This window comes from Arabidopsis thaliana, chromosome 5, assembly GCF_000001735.4.
Source record: "Arabidopsis thaliana chromosome 5, partial sequence".
In the NCBI taxonomy this organism is placed as follows: Eukaryota; Viridiplantae; Streptophyta; class Magnoliopsida; order Brassicales; family Brassicaceae; genus Arabidopsis; species Arabidopsis thaliana.
This window is the reverse complement of record NC_003076.8, coordinates 17,809,586-17,828,817: the sequence shown is the minus strand read 5'-3', so window position 1 is coordinate 17,828,817 and position 19,232 is coordinate 17,809,586. Positions and strand designations below refer to the sequence as shown.

General features: G+C 35.4%; 4 protein-coding genes and 1 pseudogene across 8 annotated transcripts; 1 reads left to right on the top strand and 4 right to left on the bottom strand.

The window, feature by feature from the left end:
- Positions 1-525: 525 nt before the first annotated feature.
- On the bottom strand, positions 526-1,085 carry AT5G44255 (annotated as a pseudogene; the record flags this gene model as incomplete). Its single annotated transcript has 1 exon — positions 526-1,085.
- Positions 1,086-3,055: 1,970 nt separating this feature from the next.
- On the top strand, positions 3,056-5,104 carry AT5G44250 (peptidase, S9A/B/C family, catalytic domain protein (Protein of unknown function DUF829, transmembrane 53)). 2 transcript variants are annotated; one of them, NM_123792.4, is made up of 7 exons: positions 3,056-3,379; positions 3,462-3,519; positions 3,602-3,682; positions 3,774-3,809; positions 3,908-4,147; positions 4,240-4,381; positions 4,470-5,104. In NM_123792.4, the coding sequence occupies exons 1-7, from the start codon at positions 3,198-3,200 to the stop codon at positions 4,940-4,942; spliced, it is 1,212 nt and encodes a 403-aa protein (NP_199238.1). In that variant the 5' UTR covers positions 3,056-3,197; the 3' UTR covers positions 4,943-5,104. The 2 variants fall into 2 exon arrangements, with proteins under 2 accessions (NP_199238.1, NP_001078706.1); NM_001085237.1 differs by having other exon boundaries at positions 3,462-3,527; positions 4,470-5,073.
- A 5-nt stretch (positions 5,105-5,109) lies between these two features.
- On the bottom strand, positions 5,110-11,914 carry ALA2 (aminophospholipid ATPase 2). Of its 2 annotated transcripts, none has more exons than NM_001203542.2 (25): positions 11,656-11,914; positions 11,075-11,283; positions 10,765-10,978; positions 10,559-10,675; positions 10,356-10,448; positions 10,091-10,265; positions 9,792-9,958; positions 9,574-9,678; positions 9,234-9,331; positions 8,991-9,133; positions 8,732-8,828; positions 8,500-8,609; positions 8,241-8,405; positions 7,988-8,142; positions 7,784-7,864; positions 7,558-7,678; positions 7,353-7,459; positions 7,132-7,263; positions 6,866-7,019; positions 6,656-6,773; positions 6,402-6,575; positions 6,248-6,299; positions 5,936-6,063; positions 5,653-5,803; positions 5,110-5,561 (listed from the first exon to the last, which is right to left on the bottom strand). In NM_001203542.2, the coding sequence occupies exons 2-25, from the start codon at positions 11,197-11,199 to the stop codon at positions 5,220-5,222; spliced, it is 3,324 nt and encodes a 1,107-aa protein (NP_001190471.1). In that variant the 5' UTR covers positions 11,200-11,283; positions 11,656-11,914; the 3' UTR covers positions 5,110-5,219. The 2 variants fall into 2 exon arrangements, with proteins under 2 accessions (NP_001190471.1, NP_568633.2); NM_123791.3 differs by having other exon boundaries at positions 11,075-11,193; positions 11,531-11,790.
- Positions 11,915-12,028: 114 nt separating this feature from the next.
- AT5G44230 (Pentatricopeptide repeat (PPR) superfamily protein) lies at positions 12,029-14,574 on the bottom strand. 2 transcript variants are annotated; one of them, NM_001344538.1, is made up of 2 exons: positions 14,447-14,574; positions 12,029-14,364 (listed from the first exon to the last, which is right to left on the bottom strand). In NM_001344538.1, exon 2 carries the CDS (start codon positions 14,189-14,191, stop codon positions 12,509-12,511), a length of 1,683 nt encoding a protein of 560 aa, NP_001332652.1. In that variant the 5' UTR covers positions 14,192-14,364; positions 14,447-14,574; the 3' UTR covers positions 12,029-12,508. The 2 variants fall into 2 exon arrangements, with proteins under 2 accessions (NP_001332652.1, NP_199236.1); NM_123790.2 differs by having other exon boundaries at positions 12,102-14,553.
- Positions 14,575-17,453: 2,879 nt separating this feature from the next.
- AT5G44220 (F-box family protein) lies at positions 17,454-18,341 on the bottom strand (the record flags this gene model as incomplete). The annotated part of the gene is made up of 1 exon (NM_123789.1): positions 17,454-18,341. The coding sequence occupies one exon, from the start codon at positions 18,339-18,341 to the stop codon at positions 17,454-17,456; it is 888 nt and encodes a 295-aa protein (NP_199235.1).
- Between the last annotated feature and the right edge of the window lie 891 nt (positions 18,342-19,232).

Genomic DNA, 19,232 nt, shown 5'->3' with positions numbered 1-19,232 from the left:
CATCTTTTTTCTTGATTTTTCTTTTGGAGTGTTCACTCTTTGAGATGTGAGAGTGAGGACCACGTACGTACGGTACTACGGTAGATGAATAATACAATGTGAAGAGAGTTATAAAAAAAAAAAAAAAAAAAAAAAAAAAAAAAAAAAAAAAAATTTATCTCTTATGTTCTTGAAGTGTCGAATTTTCAGGGATTTTTTCAGCTCTACAATTCCGATCCATTAGCTTCATGGTTTTTGAAACCCCATGTAATATAGAAAACTCCACAATCCAATAATTCAACACAAACAAGTAAATTAACACACGAGAAATCTGTATAATCCATTAATCAAAAGTTCAAAACAACGTTCATAAAATGCAGATTCAATCATCAAGCTAGCTCTCAAGATGAAAGAAACCCAACCAAATATCCAAGGAAGATCATTATAGCAGAGTTCACAAGTTTAGAGATGATGCGATAATGATGAAATGAGCTAAACACATGCTCTTTATATGCAGCTAATAGCTTGAATTCAAAGTAACAACACCATATTTTCCCTTTCTTGCAATGATATAGCTACCACATCGACTTTGGATTCCCCTTGTAAATACGATAGATGAACTGGTGGAGCTTTCCATAAACCGCCTCAAAAGGTGTCAAGTGAGTGGCAGTGAGATAATTTGTATTGTACCAATACTCAATTAACGCCAACCACTTACTCCACAAAAAGCAGTTGAGTATTGCACAAATACCGCAAGTAAGTTTCCAAGCATCTATTGACCACTTCCGTCAGGCCATCACACTGTGGATGTAGCACTTGACATCTTCAAAGTCATGCTCTATAGTGTAAAAAACTCTTGCCAGAACTCACTAGTAAACACCTTATATATCTCCGTCACTAACTATAGATTTGGGACGACCATGAAGTTTGTAAACATTATCCAAATAATGATGAGCTATTGTCATCGCATTATAAGGATGAGACCAAATATAAACTGAGAAGCCTTGCTCAGCCTATCCACAACAACCATAATCATAGACTTACCATGAGAAACTGGCAATCCATCAATAAAATTTATCGATAGATCATGTAGGTGTTTTATTTACCTATTGTAAAAATACATAACTTATCATTAGAGTAGACTATTTTTTATGGCAAAGCAAAAAGAATTTAGAGATTTTGTTTTGTCTTCTAACCAATGTTAAAAGTAATTGTTTTTTTATTGCTAGAATTATTGTAGATTTGTTTATGAAAAAAAAAAAAATCGCGAGATTAATTACTGTCATTATGAACTTTTTTTGAGTAAAGATTGAGAAAAATTTGGTAGGCCATATTGAAGAGGGGATAGACGATCGCCAATTTGGTTCAATCATTTTTGCCGTGAAAATCTTTAATGGTGTTTGTTATAGTGAAATTGAGGGAGGGGTTGGGACGAAGTGCTTTATCTTGTAACGTGTTTTTTAACGTGAGTAACACACTTGTTTTTGTTGAATGAGCAAAACATGTACAACTTAATTACAATTACGCAAAAAGTATATATATATATATATATATATATATATATATATATATATATATATATATATATTTACAATAAAAATTTAATCGACACCATCTAGGGTTGAGTTTATACTCGTACATCATTAAGTTAAATGTTGAGAATAAGTGTTCCCAAACAGCCGATGAGAACATATTGAAAGATCTTTACGCTTAGAAAATGATGATGTCATTTCTAGCTATTGTTGTGTTATTGAGTTGTGATGCTGGTTACTTAAAACATATGGTTAAGATGAATGAAAAAGGTTATGAAATTTATTACATTTACGCCATATGAGGACATAATGTAAGAGGGTAAGACACATAACTAATCATCAAGATTTCTTGACTTCTTTCAAAGATCTGAAAGAGTTCTGAAGACGCCAATCAACGAATGGTTGAAGCACCAAAGATAGGAGTTAATTCGTTGTGTTGAAACTTTGTAATTCCTTATTTCCTCATATCGATTCAATGGGGAATTAATCTTTTTTCTATAATGGACGATAGCAATGTTACGGAACTCATGATGCCGATGCATAGGCTTGTAAAAAACATTGCTTTTAATAAATTTCTTGAAGAGACAGTATATGACATCAAGTTCCAAATGACATTGTGTTGTACCGCGTATAGTTAACAGATACAATATCCCATGTATGATTGAGTCTAAATGGTAACCAATGAAACTGACTAAATTTTAGTAATTTTTAGCTAAATTAAGTTGAATTATTATATTTGTAACTGTTGAACGCTGAATCTAGCTTAGTTTTTATTTTTGTGATTTTTGGTAAAACCTAAAAAATAATCACAACCTAAAACATCATCAAATAGTTACGGATGTTAATAGAATAATTATAAAGTATCTAAATAAAACAGATAAATTATTTATTTGTCTAGTTAATTCTTATACTAATAAATAAATACTAAAATTAGTTAAATTAATACTAATATAGATAATATAATGGTTAGCAAAATTGAGTTATTCTTTTTATTTTATTTTTGAACTAATAAAAAAATGTAAATAATTAATTAAAAGCTTTGTCAAAGCATTATTGAAAAATTAGTTTCAAACATTTACATTATAATATAATATAAGATTATCTAATAACTTTTTTTTTTTTTTCTATTGCTCTCTAGTAGTTTAATCGATAATGCGATGAGGGTGAGTACAATCATTGTTAAAATTTAATATTTTAGCATAGTTATGAGTTATTTTGCGAAAATTTAAAATTTATATTCAATTATTTCAAAGTTATGAATTTATTTTGTGTTATTATTTAGAGTTATTATCACAGTACTTCCACAAACAACTATATGATGGTGGATATTGTGTGATCCTGGACATGATATTATGTTTAAGAAAATGGCCAAGACTACTAGCGTGAAGCCGGTTTTTCGATGAACACATCATCATGTAACTCTAAATAGTAACACAAATATTCATGCCGAGCAGTTAATAACAATTATGTAGTTTTAATTTCCTAATTAAAATCTTAATAAATATAATAATTATTAATTAAGACAAAAGATAACGAACGATAGTGATCTGTTCTATCTTCTTCCTCTACGTCTCTCTGCTCGAAGCTTGTGCCCTTTCATTATTATGTCAACAACCCTCCTCTATTGAAGATTTCTTCAATCATCTTCTCCACAACAAAAAAATAACCCTAATTTACACAGAAAATATGTGGGGAATTGGAGGAAATTACTACTGGCGAAAGAAAAACAACAACGGAGGAGAAAGCGAAGCGATCGTTGTGGTATTCGCTTGGATGTCTAGCGAAGAACGCAATCTAAAGAACCATGTCGATCTCTATTCTTCTCTTCTTTGGGATTCTCTCGTTTGCCATTCTCAATTTCTCAACATGTTTGTTTTCATCTCCTTCTCTCATCTCTCTGTTTTCTAATCTCTCTGTTTCATAAATTGAATTCTCTTTTGATTCATATAGGTTTCTTCCAGATAAAGCTGCAGATTTAGCTTCTAATGTTGTTTCTGAACTTGTCAAGGTAAAAAGGTTGAAACTTTATTGTTTTGTTGATACCTAATTGATCTCATAAGCTTATTATGTTAGTTCTGGTCTTCTTATAGGAGCTCAAAGCAAAGCCAGTTCCTTTAGTGTTTGCTTCTTTCTCTGGTGGTCCTAATGCTTGTATGTATAAAGTTCTTCAAGTAAGCTTTTGTTTTCACCATTTTTTCTGAATTTTGTTATCTCTTTCCACAAGTGTGTAACTAAGATCCTTCTTTATGTATATATATGTAGATACTTGAAGGAACATGCGAAACGGGACTAAATCCGGTATGCACTTGTTGTTTTCATTCTTGTTAATGATTAGACTTGTCTTTATCTTGATGATTCTTAGGTTAATGGGTTTTGGTTCATTTCTCTGTGTTCAGGATGATTGTAGATTGGTTAGAAACTGCATCTCAGGGTTTATTTATGACTCATGTCCTGTGGATTTCACTAGCGACTTGGGAGCTCGATTAGCGGTTCATCCAACTACGCTTAAAATGTCTAGTCCACCTAAACCGTTTGTATGGGCAGCGAATGGTATTGCTTCGAGTCTCGATTATGTTTTTCTCAACAGGTTTGAATCACAGCGAGCCGAGTACTGGCAGACTCTTTACTCTACTATAGTAAGAGCCTTGTTTTCATATTATGAAATGGTAGAAAGAGTCTCGACTTTGATTTCGTATCTCATTGCATTCATTTATGTTTTTGAATGCAGATCATGAGAGTACCTTATCTCATTCTATGCTCTGAAAACGATGACCTTGCTCCTTATCAAACTATACACAATTTCGCTACACGTCTCCAAGAACTAGGAGGAAATGTAAAACTTGTAAAATGGAATGATTCCCCTCATTGTGGTTAGTATATACTAACAGTTAGTGGTGTTTTTCTCTCCAAAATAAGTTCTTTGTGATCTTAACATTAATTCATACACAATGTTTTCAGGTCATTATCGTTATAACCAGGTCGACTATAAAGCTGCTGTATCTGAGTTCTTGTCAAAAGCAGCGTCGGTTTATTCGCAGAAGACGAGAAGTCTTGACAGAGAAGCTATGAAAGGAACATGTCATGATGAGATAACAGAGCCAATTCAGAGCTTGGGGCAATCAACCTCTGGTCTTAACCGAAGCTTCAACGGAACTCCACTTGTCACAACCGATCATTTCTTCGTACCTAGCACCGTAGGTTACTACGTGGGCAGAGACGGCGGATATGTGCAAGATGAACACAAACAAGATTTGATTTGTTTGTCCAATACTCAAACCAATGAATCGGTTAAGCCCAATGGAGTTCTAGGCCAAATCTTATTTGATGTTTATATTCCGAAGAATGTTGAGGATTGGGATATAAAGCTATCAGAAACCGGGCGGTCTAGGCGGAGACCGGGGAAGAGATTTATACGTAGATCGAGATTGTAACATCTGAGTTATATATTATATATACCATGAGTACCCATTTGTTTTCTTCAGATACTGTTGCAGAGGTATTCCATTTGGTTTTCCCTCGCAAAGATTAATAAATTAATAAAATAAGATCTTTTTTGCAGACAAGACAATGTGTTTTCTTGGCTGCTGTATAAATCAAGTTCTTGTTAATACCCGCGACTTGGACTGCATTTACCATTGAGATCAGAAAAGTCACAAACGTCACGGAACCGTAAAAATTTGAAAGAAACAAAAAAAATTAAAAAGCTTTTTAGTTGTCTTTGCAGTTTCTGGTATAACCAGAGGATGATGATAATCTTGACTGTGATTGGAAAAACTCGAATGGAGTTCCAGGGCCAAATGAGCGTCGTGTTGCGTTTGGAGAATCTGATAGCAATGGCTCATAGACCGGGCTTCTGTTCTTGGGCTGAGTGATGGATATTGGAGACAAGTCCTTTTCAATGGTCCTTGGTTGCGTTTCGATGTTTCCTAGTGTCAGTATTGGACCACCCATTCGTTCAGCTTGCTGGAGTATATTGATTTTGCTGGGTCTGTATGTGTAGCGGAAGTACTTCAATGCGAAAATAGGACCCATGCCTGCTCCAACTATGAGCTGCATAAGAGAAAGAAACAATTAATTGGTGTTTGTTTCTGGGGAGACTTATATATAGGGAGATGATAGGAGATGACTTTTTTATACTCACAAACATTGTTATCCAGTAAGAAGGTTGAGAACAGAGGCGGAACATGATGGTGTACATTCCCGATGACGGTATTGCGCTGAAGAGAAAGTTGATTGCATAGAAACCGACTAGATTTCCCCAAATGGAAAGGTGTTGCAACACCGTAAAGGAACTGTAACACACAGCAAGGGAATAAAGAAGAGAGAATAAGCACTAAGCATGAGTGTTTCTATCGTGAACATGCATATTTGAATGCGATGTATGAGACTAAATGAGCGTCGCCACAAGGACAAGGAGCTGTTACTTGGTTTCTTGAGCCACAACAAAAGCTTGAAGCCATATACATCCAGACAGAGCTACCATTCCAAGCTCCTCCATTTCACTTTTCTCGTAAGCATAGGCGTGTATGGTTATTACAAATACAATAATGGCCTGCAAATAGATTCCAGAATTCAGATTTATTACAAGGGAATATGAACAAAAAGGAAGAAAGAAGAAAAAAAAGTTACTACAAGCATTCTAACTAGGTGTGGAGTTTGCATAGTAAATTTTTGTGACTTTTGAAGTAGTGAAGAAACTGTACTCAATTGAGTAGATTTGAAATGACAGTACTCACGTGGAAAAGGGATCGGCCAAACCAACCCGCAAATGTGCTTGGATTCAGAAGCCTGAATCGTGAGAAAAATGAAATTAACAAATATGCATAAACGTATGAACAGTTGACTTCAGATATAGTGAAACCAGATTTAGACACTATTAATCAAGCATACCTTCCCGCTTGGCAGTAGAACAAAATTTGAGGGTGTTGCATCACTGATGCTTCACTAAGATCTTTATCAATTACACTAACAAGAACAGGAACACTGGTGTAGAAAACGTTATAAGCCATCAGGCTAACTGAATTGAAAAGACTGGTTCCAGAAACGCCTGAAATAAACGAGAAGCTACATAGATTCTGTTGTCAGTATTTCATGAACGACTTGAATGATATCTACTGAGAACATATCTGAGATAATAAACTTACAAAATCTGGATGAAGCATATCAACAACGATTTGTAGAAGGAATACTGGGACAAAAATGCTGTCCGGTTATATGAATACCTCCCATGAACAAGAATCAGTCTTTTTAGAAACCTGAATCCTGCAATCAAAGAGTAGTCCAGCAAGAACCAATCAGAAATTGTTTCCTTGGTATTAGCTTGAAGATACATATTATGTACATATATTCCTTACTTCCAATGCTATAGTCTGCAGCTCTTGCTGCCTGCAGCCCTTCTCTTCCGCTGATGCCGACCCCAATATCAGCTTGCTGTATCATTCTTACATCATTCCCACCGTCACCAATTGCAAGGGTTCGATAATCGCAGGATTTTAAGATTTCAACTAACTGTAAAGTCGAGCCAAAAGTTCAACCAAAACAGAAAATAAGATGAGCAGTGGAAGGCCACTTGGTACTAGGAAAATCGAATACTTATAGCACCTAAAGTTGGGTGGGGTACCTGGGCTTTTTGTGAAGGTGTGACGCGACAACATATGGCTGTCCTAGAAAGTATAGCTAATTCAACAAAATCCTTGCGATGGTGTTTCAGAGCAATTTCTAGAGCCCAGCCATCAATAACAAATGCCACGTCCTGTACGACCCACAAAATTATTCTTTGATACAGGTGAGAGGAAATTGTTCCAAGGATGTAACAGTTCAAGAAATTTAGCTGAGGTGAACCTTAGGTTCTGAAGCTGTAATCCGCATTGTAAGCAAAACCCTCTCCAAACTTCTAGAAACATCTTCTTCAGTTTTTCCATCAATCATCAGAAGTTGGCCTTTAGGCTCTGATATAAACATGATTATGGTAGGAAAGTATGATAAGTAGTAATAGGCAAAGCTTTCTAACACAAATAACAAAGAAGAGAAAATGATCCCAACTTACCTGGGGAGATAAAATTACATGAAAGAGCAATCTGTATAGCTGTATTCTGCTTATCTCCAGTCAGCATCCAAAAGTTTATCCCTGCTTTTCGAAGTGTCTCAATCGTCTCTGGTACACCATCCTAAATAAATAAGGCAAAAATCTATGTAAGACATTCCTCTCCTATTACGGTGCTACATTATATTACACTGTGAACCTCACTAGTCCTGGACATTTAAATTTTTACCTGCAAGCGGTCTTCTATTGCAGTGACCCCTAGAATATAAAGATCATGTTCTAACCTTTGACAGACCTCAGCAATTCTCCACTGTAACATGAGAAAAACATCAAGCAAGTGCATCGACTTAGCCAGTCAAGCTGTAGATTCAAACTAATCATACTTCATAATCGCTTATAGTGAACAACAGAAAGAGAGAATTGTTTCAATTACCTCCCTATCAACCAGAAGACTACTAGCCTCTTTAAACTTCACTGACCACTCTAGATACTCATTCTCTTCAAGTTCACGCCAAGCCAAACACAATGTTCGGAGCCCCAGCTGGGAATAGTGTTCTACGGCGTCACCAATAGTTCGGGTTTGTTGACCTAAAAGTTTAGTGGAGAGTTAACGGCCATCAGCTCTAAGCACATTCAGTTGAATACTACTTACTCGTCTCATATTAATAAGAGATACATCAACTTACCAGCACGTGCATAGGGAAGGATTGCTTCATCTGCACCTTTGGACAGAAGTATAATTTTCCCATTCTGACAATCTTTCACTACCACTGACATTCTTTTTCGATCTGAAGTGAATTCAAGAATCTCCAGTACCTCATAGCGAATTACTGAACCATTAAATCTGATTTCTGCATTTAATAAAGAGGAAGAAAAAAACAAATGATAACTACTTTTTAGGTACATATTCCATATAGAGCAAAAATGAAAATTAGATGCTATTACCTAGAAGATTGGCATTTTTGCCGACAAAGACCATATGCAACTTTGAAGCAGCGATTACAAGAGCGTCCTCATCCTGAGATTGCGCCTTGTAAACAATATCTCCAGCTTTGCTGTCAGATGGAAACCCAAAAAATATAACTAAATGAAAATTCCTAGACAAACAGAATAAATATGCAGAAGTTAAATTTTCCAAAAACAGATATTGTGAAGATTTCAAGAAGTTCAAATTTACCTCTGCACAGGTAGAACTGTGTTGCAGATGGCCATCACTGTAAGAAATCGGATAACATCTGTAGAGCCACTGGTGATGGCATTAAGAAGTTGTGCATCTGATTGGAAAAAATAAATCAAGATAAGTAAGAAAGAATACCTCTTTGATGCATAGTCACTAATGCACATGCTTCAAACAATGTATAAATTAAGATGATCGACACAAATTGGGAAAGCATAAAACTGAGTACATAATACACACAAAAAAAAAAGTCTGAAACCTTTTAAAGCATCTCCATTCTCATTCCCATAAAATATGCCTCCAATACAGCATCTTCTAAATATCATCTTGTTATCTGTCAGGGTTCCAGTTTTGTCGGTCAAAATGTACTCTACTTGCCCAAGGTCCTCGCTTATTGCTGTGCTGCCATGCACAAAAAGCCACATAATGCAACAAAAAATTATGAAACTAACGTGTTCAAAGCAGGTGAATCTGAGGTAGTCTGCCTCTGTCCTGAACTTACTTTGCTGCATAAGATGCTGTACCAGTCTCTTGATCTATCATCTCTACATCCCATTCTATAAATTTTGCATAAAGACCCTTAACGAGATCTAGAGACACCTGCCACATTACATCAACCAGATGCTTAGTAGAAACAGGCATGCTAATTTGCTCATAATTTTGTTATCTTCAGGAATCAAGATCGATGTTGTTCAATTAACGATGATCATTAAGCCCCAATTTTCAATCCAATATCTCTTTCACATGCCAAGAAGTCGGTTAATGCATTCTATGTCTCACTCCAGAGCTAGTAAGAGAGTTACCAGAATTTCCAGATAGTATAGAAAGGAAGTTTAAACTACCTTAATGGAGATGGGTATCATGATGGAACATAGGAGTTCAAACCGCAAAGGGATTACAAGCAGCTCATACCACGGGGCTTCCTCTGGGTACTGCACATACCATTGCTGAAACAACAACAGAGTTCGTATAGCTCAGAAATGCCCCAAGCATACAAAACCAAGGGTAAAATATTTATTATGGTCATGAGATTGTATGAGGATTAGGTAGGAATTCTAACCTTCCTTGCTTCTGTATCTTTCCAAACATTTCCAGCTATACCGAGGACCAGAACAACGACAATTTGGAAAACGAATATTGCTCCAGTCAGTTTATCAATCATTGCATCCATAGCAGTAAGCTTCGGCTCAGCAATACCCCTACTCATACCAAGCTTAGTTTGGTTGCCTATAGATAGTATGAAAAATTGTTGAAGCATTTATTAAGATCAACTACAATCGTACGACTGACCAGAGATAATAAGAACACAGAACACATGGTCCACAAGAAAAGAAAAAACATTTTATAAGGTAAATTTACCTGTATAGACAGATACTCCACAAGCCCACTCTGTATTTCTCAAGTAACAGGACTGAAGAAGAGTGTTTTTTATGGTTAAAGAACAGACATCATTGTCAATAAATGGCGGAAATAAGCGCATGTTTGCATCAAATCTTCGAATATCCTTATCTGGAACAGGACATTCAATCACACCCTGAAAACATAGACAGCTTAATATAAAATCTGATAAGAGGAAATAGTATGGAAAGCCAGGAACGATATGATTATTTACAAGAAGTCTTACTTTCATTTTGTGTAACAATTCTAAATCAATTCCCACACATGCTGAGGGTATCACTCTTGTTTTGAGATCAGTTTCACCATCTAAAGCAGCAGTCTGCATGTATGAGTTAACTTTTAGCACATTTGGAAGTACTCAAGTAAAGCTACCACCACCAACCTGGAAACTAAATTGTAACATAAATCATATACATGAAGTCTACCTACCTCTACATAGCAAACACCTTGTGGATCAGAGGTACCAAGCAAAACAAGATCACAAGGAACTTCATCATTCTCACGCAACCAGACAATATTCCCAACTTGTATGTCCTGTGCTTGAATCTACAAGCAACATACTACTACAATTAACACAAACTATCACCACCTAAAAATCAATCGCCATGAAAAAATCATGCAAAAGTGATTCATACATGCTTCTTGATCCCCTGTTTCACGATCCAAACTTCTTTCTCATTTGCTTTCTTATCTGATAGATATCTGTGGTAATCATCCCAAGCTTCTTTGGAAGCAGAGACTGCAAATATGAATATTAACGGACCCCATGTACTTGCAGGATTCACAGGGGTGATAAGTGACCATAGCTGAAGGCAAGCAATCAACAAAAAGTACTGGTTCATAAACCGGCTGAAACAAAAAGAAAAAGATAGAACATTTTGATCAGAAAAGACGTAACATAGATATAAGAACATTAGAACACTAAATGAAATGAATCATCGTTACCTGAATTGCTCCCACAAGTTCTTCGGAAGAAAATTCCATAACGTATACTTTCTGTTAGATATACGGTTATCACAACAAAGCTCTTTTGAAGCTTCATCATCGTTAATGTACACAAAACGCTTCATTTGTTTTTATTTTGCTTTGGAAGCAAAAACACTCTTCTAAACTTTCATCATCAAACTCATCTGATTGAAGTTTACCAACACAAACTGCAAAATATGAATTGATTAAGCATTACTTCACATCAAAGAGGACATTGAATCAAAAGCAATTGCAGAAGAACACCTAGCAGATAATCACTTTACGAGTAAGCTTAAGAACTCAGTAAAATATTGGGAAAGCAACGATAAACCCCATCGTTGAAGAAGCAAAACCACATCAGGAAGATCCAAATTCAAAATTCAAACAACAGAGATCTCTCAATATCGCAACTCAAATCTAATTACATTCGAACACATCGAGATCAGGAAGAAACTCAAAAACATCAATTAATTTATCATTTCTCCGAAAATCTCGCAAAATAGAATAAGCTTGAAGAAAGCAAAACTCCAAATTCATCTGAAGATCGAGCAATACGTTACCTAATTAATCACACGGAGCTCGAATTTTTCTCAGGAGTTTGAGAATTCTTTTGCTTTCGTGCCTTTTTGTTCTTGCTCTCTGTTCAATGTTTTCGTTTTCGTTAAGGAAGAAAGAGGAGGTAGTGATCTGCAGCGACGGTGCGTTTTGTTGACTTCCGTAGAAATCGGCTCCACCCAGAGATTTGTGTCTGCCGTTTTGGTTAATTAAATAGACACTGTTCGTTGTTTTCAGTTTCAGACAAATAAAACGGTGGTAAACATTTTACGACGAAAAGTTTGATCCTCTCGCAAATCTACGAATAGTCGAATATACCTCTTTGTGTGGACCATCATATTTCCAAAAAGTCTTAATATATACCAAACATTATACTCTTATGATAGCAATACAAAGAGACTAATAGAAAAGTTTATTTAAGAAGAAAAAAATTAACACGAAAGTGTTTGTATTATTGATCATATTCGAAGTTGTTAAAGTGAAAAAATGAATTACAGGCTACAGCGAAGACATGCGTTCGTTTTGGTAGGTATATGCTATGCGTAAAAAACGAACGAATTAGCTGTAACACAAAAAAGAACGAATTAGCTCTAACACAAAAGGACGTATATAATTGGGCCTATAGAGACAGCCCAAGCCCATGAGGACCAAGCAAGATCGAAGTCGCATAAAAATACACTAGCTATGATCTGATTCAGATCCGTGGCGTTTCTGTTAAAACTCTCAAGTCTTCACGAGATGTGTTCAAAATTCTTCGACCAAAACTATCCCAGTTTCTCAATTCTCCATAGCCATTTTCTTGATTCACAAGAAAAGTCTCCTCGAAGATTGCATTTGGTCTGTGTACAACCTCGATTCTCACCAAAAATCACCACAAGAACAATCTCCACTCCTAAAATGGTGGAATCTCATATTATCCCTCATTATAATTACCTTCCCTGTGACCTCTGATGCCAAACGCATAAACTTGTGACAATCTAGGCACATCCTCAAATTCTTCATTATTGTTATCGTAGAATCTCTGTTCGTAGTGAGTAAAGAGAACGCTAAAGCTAGCTTCTCGGTATGCTGTATCAGTATCAACCTCTTCGCATTGTCACTCACGTCGTATGGCACAGAGCTCAAATCCGGTTGATATCCTAATACCGTTAATCTTTCTACAAGCTCTTCTAACTTGTCTTGAATCTTATTTGACATTGGATGGTTCAGGTTTCCAGGGAAAAACTTATGCATCTGACCATTCTTATCTACAACCCAACTAACCGCGGGTGTCTTCTTCAAACCCTTTTCTTTAATCAGTTTCCGCACTCTTAAAACTCCGCCCCAGTCTCCAGCTGACGCGTAGACATTGGAGAGCAATATATAGTTTCCGATAATGTCCGGTTCCAATTCAAACAAATGTTCTGCAGCAATCTCTGCTATCTCTGGATTGTTGTGAATCCTGCAGGCACCGAGCAATGCACCCCATACACCTCCGTGTGGCTCAACAGACATAGTTTTAATCAGCTCAAGGGCTTCTTGTAACCGCCCTGTACGGCCAAGAAGATCGACCATACAAGTATAGTGATCCCGCGTTGGTTGAACACCAAATGTTTGATACATAGAATCAAATACTTGACGTCCTTGGTCAACAAGTCCCGAGTGGCTGCAAGCCATAAGCGCACCAACAAATGTAACCGTATTTGGTTTTATCTCTGTCTGTGTTACCATGTAATGAAAAAGATGTAAAGCCTCTTGAGCACGCCCGTGCGTAGCAAGACCTAGGATCATCGAACTATAAGTGAAAACGTTTTTGTTGTTCATCGACATAAACACATTAACTGCCTCTTCTACGTTTCCACATTTCGAGTACATATCTATCAAAGCAGACCCGATAACAACGTGATCACTAGGAGAATACCCAGATTTCTGAGCAATTTGAACAGCCCGATCAGCGTATTTACTTGCTCCAAGCTGCGCACAAGCCGATATATATCCGGCGACAGTAACCTCATCAGCTCGAATTCCCGATTTCTCCATCCTATCAAAATACTCTAAAGCTTCCTGAGGTTTAGCATTCTGCGCAAATCCCGTAACCATAGCAGTCCAAGCCACCATATCCTTCGTAGGCAAACTTTCAAACAGTTCCGCTGCACATTCCATATTTCCAACTCTCGCATACGCAGCAATAAGCTCAGTCCACGATATCACATCTCGTTCAGGCATTTCATCAAACACCTTACGCGCACAATCAATAGATTCACATTTCACATACATATCAATCATTGTATTCCCAACGTATACAAAACAAAACCCTCTAAGTCTAAACGTCTGTGCATGAAACTGACGACCCAAATTCAAATCTTTCATTGTTCCACAAGCTTTCAAAAGAGCAGAGAAAGTGAAAGAAACAGGCGTAATCTCTTCTTTCCTCATACATCCATACATAGCAATAGCTTCATCAAATTTACCTTCTATCGCATACCCACGAATCACTGCGGTCCATAGAAACGGGTTCCGGAATTGAACAGGCTCGATTACACGGCGAGCGTATGGATCCATTGGAACACCGAGCTTCGTTAACGTGCGAATTAGCTTCGTGAGAATGTAACAGCTTTGATCGAGACCTTTACGGAGAACATGGCCATGAATTTGCTTGATTTGATTGAGATTGATGCAATCATCGAGCTTTGAGATGAGTGAAGACACTAGAAGTTCTTTTTGATTACTGATCTCTGAGAAGGTACCGGAATTGTTACTTGTTCTTCCAAGCTGAAGTAATTGTTTTGAAAGCAAGCTAATGTTAATGGGGTTTACCGCCGTCGAGAACCGGTGAGAATGAGCCACCGTCATCGCCGGCAAATTCCCGGAGCTCGCGCCGTGCCCGCCTTTAATTACCCGTTTCTGATTTTCACATCCTAAATCCTAAAATGCACCTATGTATGATATTGACTTAATTACGAAAAATGTTTGTCACTGGATGTAACCTTCACTAGCCTTTTTGGTTAAGGCCCGGCCCATTAAAGTAAGGTGGGCAAGCTAAGTTTCATAAAGACTTTACTACCCTGAGCGGTGGATCACACACACACATGTTGAAGACACTAGAAGTCAATTTGAGACTTTGGGTTGTGCCAGTTAAAAGTCAAGTATGAAATGCTTTAAAATTGTTTTTAAATCTTGTAAAGCTTATTGTTAAATTTTTAATTCATTGTTTTTATTTTCTGTCCATGCATTGTTGAAGAAGACCAAAAAAAAGTTTGTTACAATATATGCATCTTTAGTTTGAATTAGAGTTAATCCAAAAAAAAAAAAAAAAATAGTGTTTCGAATCAAACAAGATCTGCAACCCATCTTCATGCTTGTGAGGATTGAGAAGAGCTTGTTTATGACCAACCGGTCGAGAAACAAAATCTGCAACCCAATTGCTGGCTTTGGATCATCTACTGAGACGTACGTTAAGTGATTCTCGGTTAAAATTTTTTTTACCTTTAAATCATATGTTTAAAATATTAATGTCATGAAAAAGTTTACCTTTTACTGAGAATCACTTAAGTTACGTTATACTCTTGGCCATTCGATTGAATTGTTTGTGACCGTCTGATCTCTCGCCTTCACTTAAAAAACACGCGGATCCTTATGACTCGGGTTTACAATTATTGGGTCATACGTTATAATCTTGGCCATTCGATTGAATTAATTGTAACCATTGATTTTTTTTCAATAAATTCTACAGCAAGATTTTTGGAAATAGAATTTTTATTTATTTCCAATTAATATATTCCCTTATTCAATACTATTCATAATTACGTGGGTTTAAAATTGGAAAACTAATTATACTCATATATCAACAATATTTATTACATTCTAAGAGATTATTAATCCAATCAATGTTTTTAAAACATTTCATAATCAAATCTGCTTTATTTATAGATATAACATTATAAATATCGAATTAATATGTTTGAATTCGAAATTGGGTTAAATATTTCTAAATTTATTTAAATAACTGGAAAAATAATTTTAACTAAACTATTTTTTATGTTTGATAATTAAAATAGAAAAAATATGTTTAAACATTTAAAAATAAAATTAATTATATTTTTGGTTTATATTAATTTTTGTTAATTAACTTAATTGAATTCATTTTTCAGCAACTGAATCATATTAATTTAAAATATCCAATGCGTATATTCCTTTCTTAAATTTGAATATATCACTTCTCCATAATTATAGGTAATCAAATATTTAGTTGGATATTCATTTTTGAATTAACATAAAATTTCCGAACAATTTTCATAATTAAATAACTACTTATAAGATAATTGCTAAACATTCTCATATAATTATGGGATTTATCATAATCATTAAACTTGGCTTCCACGATTTAATATTTTATACATATTTTAAACCTAAAAATTTATATCTTATAAATATTGTACGTCTCATTTCAAGAACTTACTCAGCAGTTCCTATCTTCTTTTACTCTCTCGCTTCTTTTTTATTCTAGCAGAAGAAAACGAGACCATGAAGAAAACTGAGGTTGTGGATCGACGAGACCATGGAGAAAGCAATATATCGAGGTATCCTCTCACACTCTCTGTTTTTCTCTATTTTTTTCATGTTTTTCTCACATCTGTTTTTTTAAATATTTATGCAGGTAATGTGGGAGATTAAAATGTAGACGCACACATGATTTTGTTAAAGTATGTTTTGCTTTCTAATTATTTATCTTTTATGCAAAGTAATATGTTAAGCTTTTTTTACCTCTCTATATATTTATAAGATGAGTAATTCTGATTGAATTTTTTTTATAGGGATTACGGTCTTTTTCTTGTTAATTTGCAGAAACATGATGATGATTTATAATTTGACTACTATCTTACAATGAACAACAAAATTATAAGGTATGCAATATTTTTTCTTAAATCTGATCGATAGATTCTCTTTCACTAATATATTGAGATTGTGTAAATATTTTTGATGTAGTTTAGATTTTAATATATTGGTATTGTTAATTAAATTAATTGAATTTTAATATAAGTTTAATTTTGATAAAATTTATTTTTGTCTTATTAATTTGTCAAATTTGATAATTAATATACATATTAATAAAATACACTAAACCCCGACACACCATGTATACAACTACATATACTAAATATACAATTATGTATTCAAAGGGATACATCAATTTTGTAATAAATTCAATAGTATTTATGTTTAAATGATACTAATAATAAATTGAGAAACTTTTAAAATTTATAAATTATACAAATAAACATTTATAGATAAACAGAATATGTGAAATTCGTAATATATAAACTAATTAAAGCATGACTACTATTTGATTTAAGTAAATATGATGCCGTTTATTCTGCTAAGAGAGTGACTGATCTGAGAGGGCCATAACCACAAAATATTTCCATTAGAAAACATCGAAATGACAATCGAGTTAACAAATTGTACTCGCCCAAAAAAGGAAAAAAAAAAAAAATAATAATAATAATAATAATTGTACACGCCAGATTCATAAATATCCAACTGAAACGATATCATACCAAGATAGATTCGCTTTTGATTTTCCCGGGCGTGTGTTTCAGAAGCAACTCAATGTAAACCACTAAGCAGCTTATGTTATAGATTACAAATTCAGAATGAAAAACTAGAGTAGCAACATAAGATAAAACGCCTATGATTAACATAAACACACTATCAAAGAAGACAAGGAACAAGGGAACAACAAAAGACGGGTTAGGTTACATTTCAGTAGAGATCTAACTGACATTGAAGATGTCAACAACAAGCTCATCAGCTTGTGGCGGTCTTACATAAACATAAGACTCTCAACCTGACTAGAAAATACATAGTATAGAATACAAGGATGTCGTTTCTTGCAACGTAACAGCTTACAGTTATGCTCTGTGATTCCTCGTATCACAACTTTTCTCGTAGACTGTCTTTGCGGATCATAATAGATAACATAATATGGTGGATCAGGCAAAGAAATCGGTGCCAAAATAAGCTCCCCAGCATCAGTGACGTTATTCCGTAGCTTCTTCTTCTTCTGTAAAACAAGCCTTGGCACTGTCATACACAAGACTTTGTAAACCCCATCAATGGGATCATAGCCCAACAAGTGTTTCAGGACAAAACTCCGGGCTTCGATTTCGGGCAATGTGATGGATCTTCTGGTGCTGGAATTGTATACCACAAGTTGAGAAGCATAAGCAGTAGTTCCATAGCAAATCAAACCGTGAACAAAGGAACAATTGTTTGTGTATCCAGATGCAGGAATCGTGAAAAGGTAAGTAGCTACAGAGGATTCTTCAGACGAGAATAAGAAGCAATCATCTTTACGTCTGAAGGTGAAAAAGAGACGACCTGGTCGAGCGGAAGACTCGGTGAGGAACAGTTTCATGAGATCTCGGCTGCGGATGATTGATGACCAGAGCTTCGATACGCAGAGGAACCTCGCTAGGGTTTTGGCCGGTAAGCGTTTAAGAATCTCCTTTATCAGATCCATCGGAAGCAGATCTGAGTTTGTGCTCCTCCGGTCATCTGAAACCTTCTTCCTCCATCTCCTAACCCTAGGTGACGACGCCGATGTTTTTGATTCCACGACTCTGAGAGTGTTAGAGATTCCATGGCGGCTCGAAGATCGAGTATTGTAGCGAAATGTTGTAACAGTGTCATTTGCTCTCTGTCTTTGCATGGTGTAGAAAGAGAGAAAACAAGTTCAGCGTTCTCAAACGTTTCAGAGTCTGACAATAAACAAAAAAATTATCAACGAAACGAACTCTTTGTTGTGGATTTTTGTTTTGGGCCTCGTAATTGTTAGGCCCATGTGTATTCAAACTTTGCTACAAATCCAAACTTTTGTTTTTTAGAATAGGATTCAGCACCACCTCCTTTCATTCTCTTTTGTTCTGATCTTCTCCTCCGATCCACCTCATCTTAAAGCCGTTTTTGATATCCTTACTTTTCAAACAACCCTAATTAACGTTTATGTTACCATATAGTTCAGTACTTCAATCTAAAATTAAACCATGTGTTAAGATTTAAAGTCTCATTATAGTTTGTCCATAATTTCTAACTTCATCAAATCCTCAACAGATTTAAGCAAAAGCTATATAACCCATGCAAGACCATGTGCTACGATTTCCTACACAAATCTAACAGACTCGGCGGTAGGAACCTGTCCTCTTTAACATTCATGATTCATCTCTCGACGAACAATGTGATCTCCTTATTTTTAGCTCATAGTGTTCTAAAAGTATCTTTCCAAATCTCTCTAACAAATGGGAAATTTAGGAGAATGCACATGATGCACAAACAGTTTCATGCACCTCCATCGGCAACACAAAAGGAACTATTATAGACTTAAATAAACTAATAACATAAAGGGTGTACCAATAGCAACTAACGACACTGTAATTTATTTGGTAATCTAGTTACTAATAATCTAATATAGATAGACTCATGAATATCTCTTGTTTGAAAAAAAAATCCACTTCAAAAGTTAAATAGAAAATCCTGAATAATTAGGCACAAGGTTCAAATTATTTTTGAGCCGGTCCTGCCTAGATTATACCTAAAATCGGTA

Bases quoted from the DNA above. Each gene is read 5' to 3' on its own strand.
- AT5G44250 (NM_123792.4), top strand. From the start codon at position 3,198: ATGTGGGGAATTGGAGGAAATTACTACTGGCGAAAGAAAAACAACAAC. The intron at 4,148-4,239 runs GTAAGAGCCTTG...TTTTGAATGCAG, and splicing joins AGACTCTTTACTCTACTATA to ATCATGAGAGTACCTTATCT. The intron at 4,382-4,469 runs GTTAGTATATAC...CAATGTTTTCAG, and splicing joins GAATGATTCCCCTCATTGTG to GTCATTATCGTTATAACCAG.
- ALA2 (NM_123791.3), bottom strand. From the start codon at position 11,632: ATGAATTTGGAGTTTTGCTTTCTTCAAGCTTATTCTATTTTGCGAGAT. The intron at 9,679-9,791 runs GTTAGAATTCCT...TTGTTGTTTCAG, and splicing joins AAGATACAGAAGCAAGGAAG to CAATGGTATGTGCAGTACCC. The intron at 7,679-7,783 runs GTAAAAATTTAA...TTATTTATTTAG, and splicing joins CAATAGAAGACCGCTTGCAG to GATGGTGTACCAGAGACGAT.
- AT5G44230 (NM_123790.2), bottom strand. From the start codon at position 14,482: ATGACGGTGGCTCATTCTCACCGGTTCTCGACGGCGGTAAACCCCATT.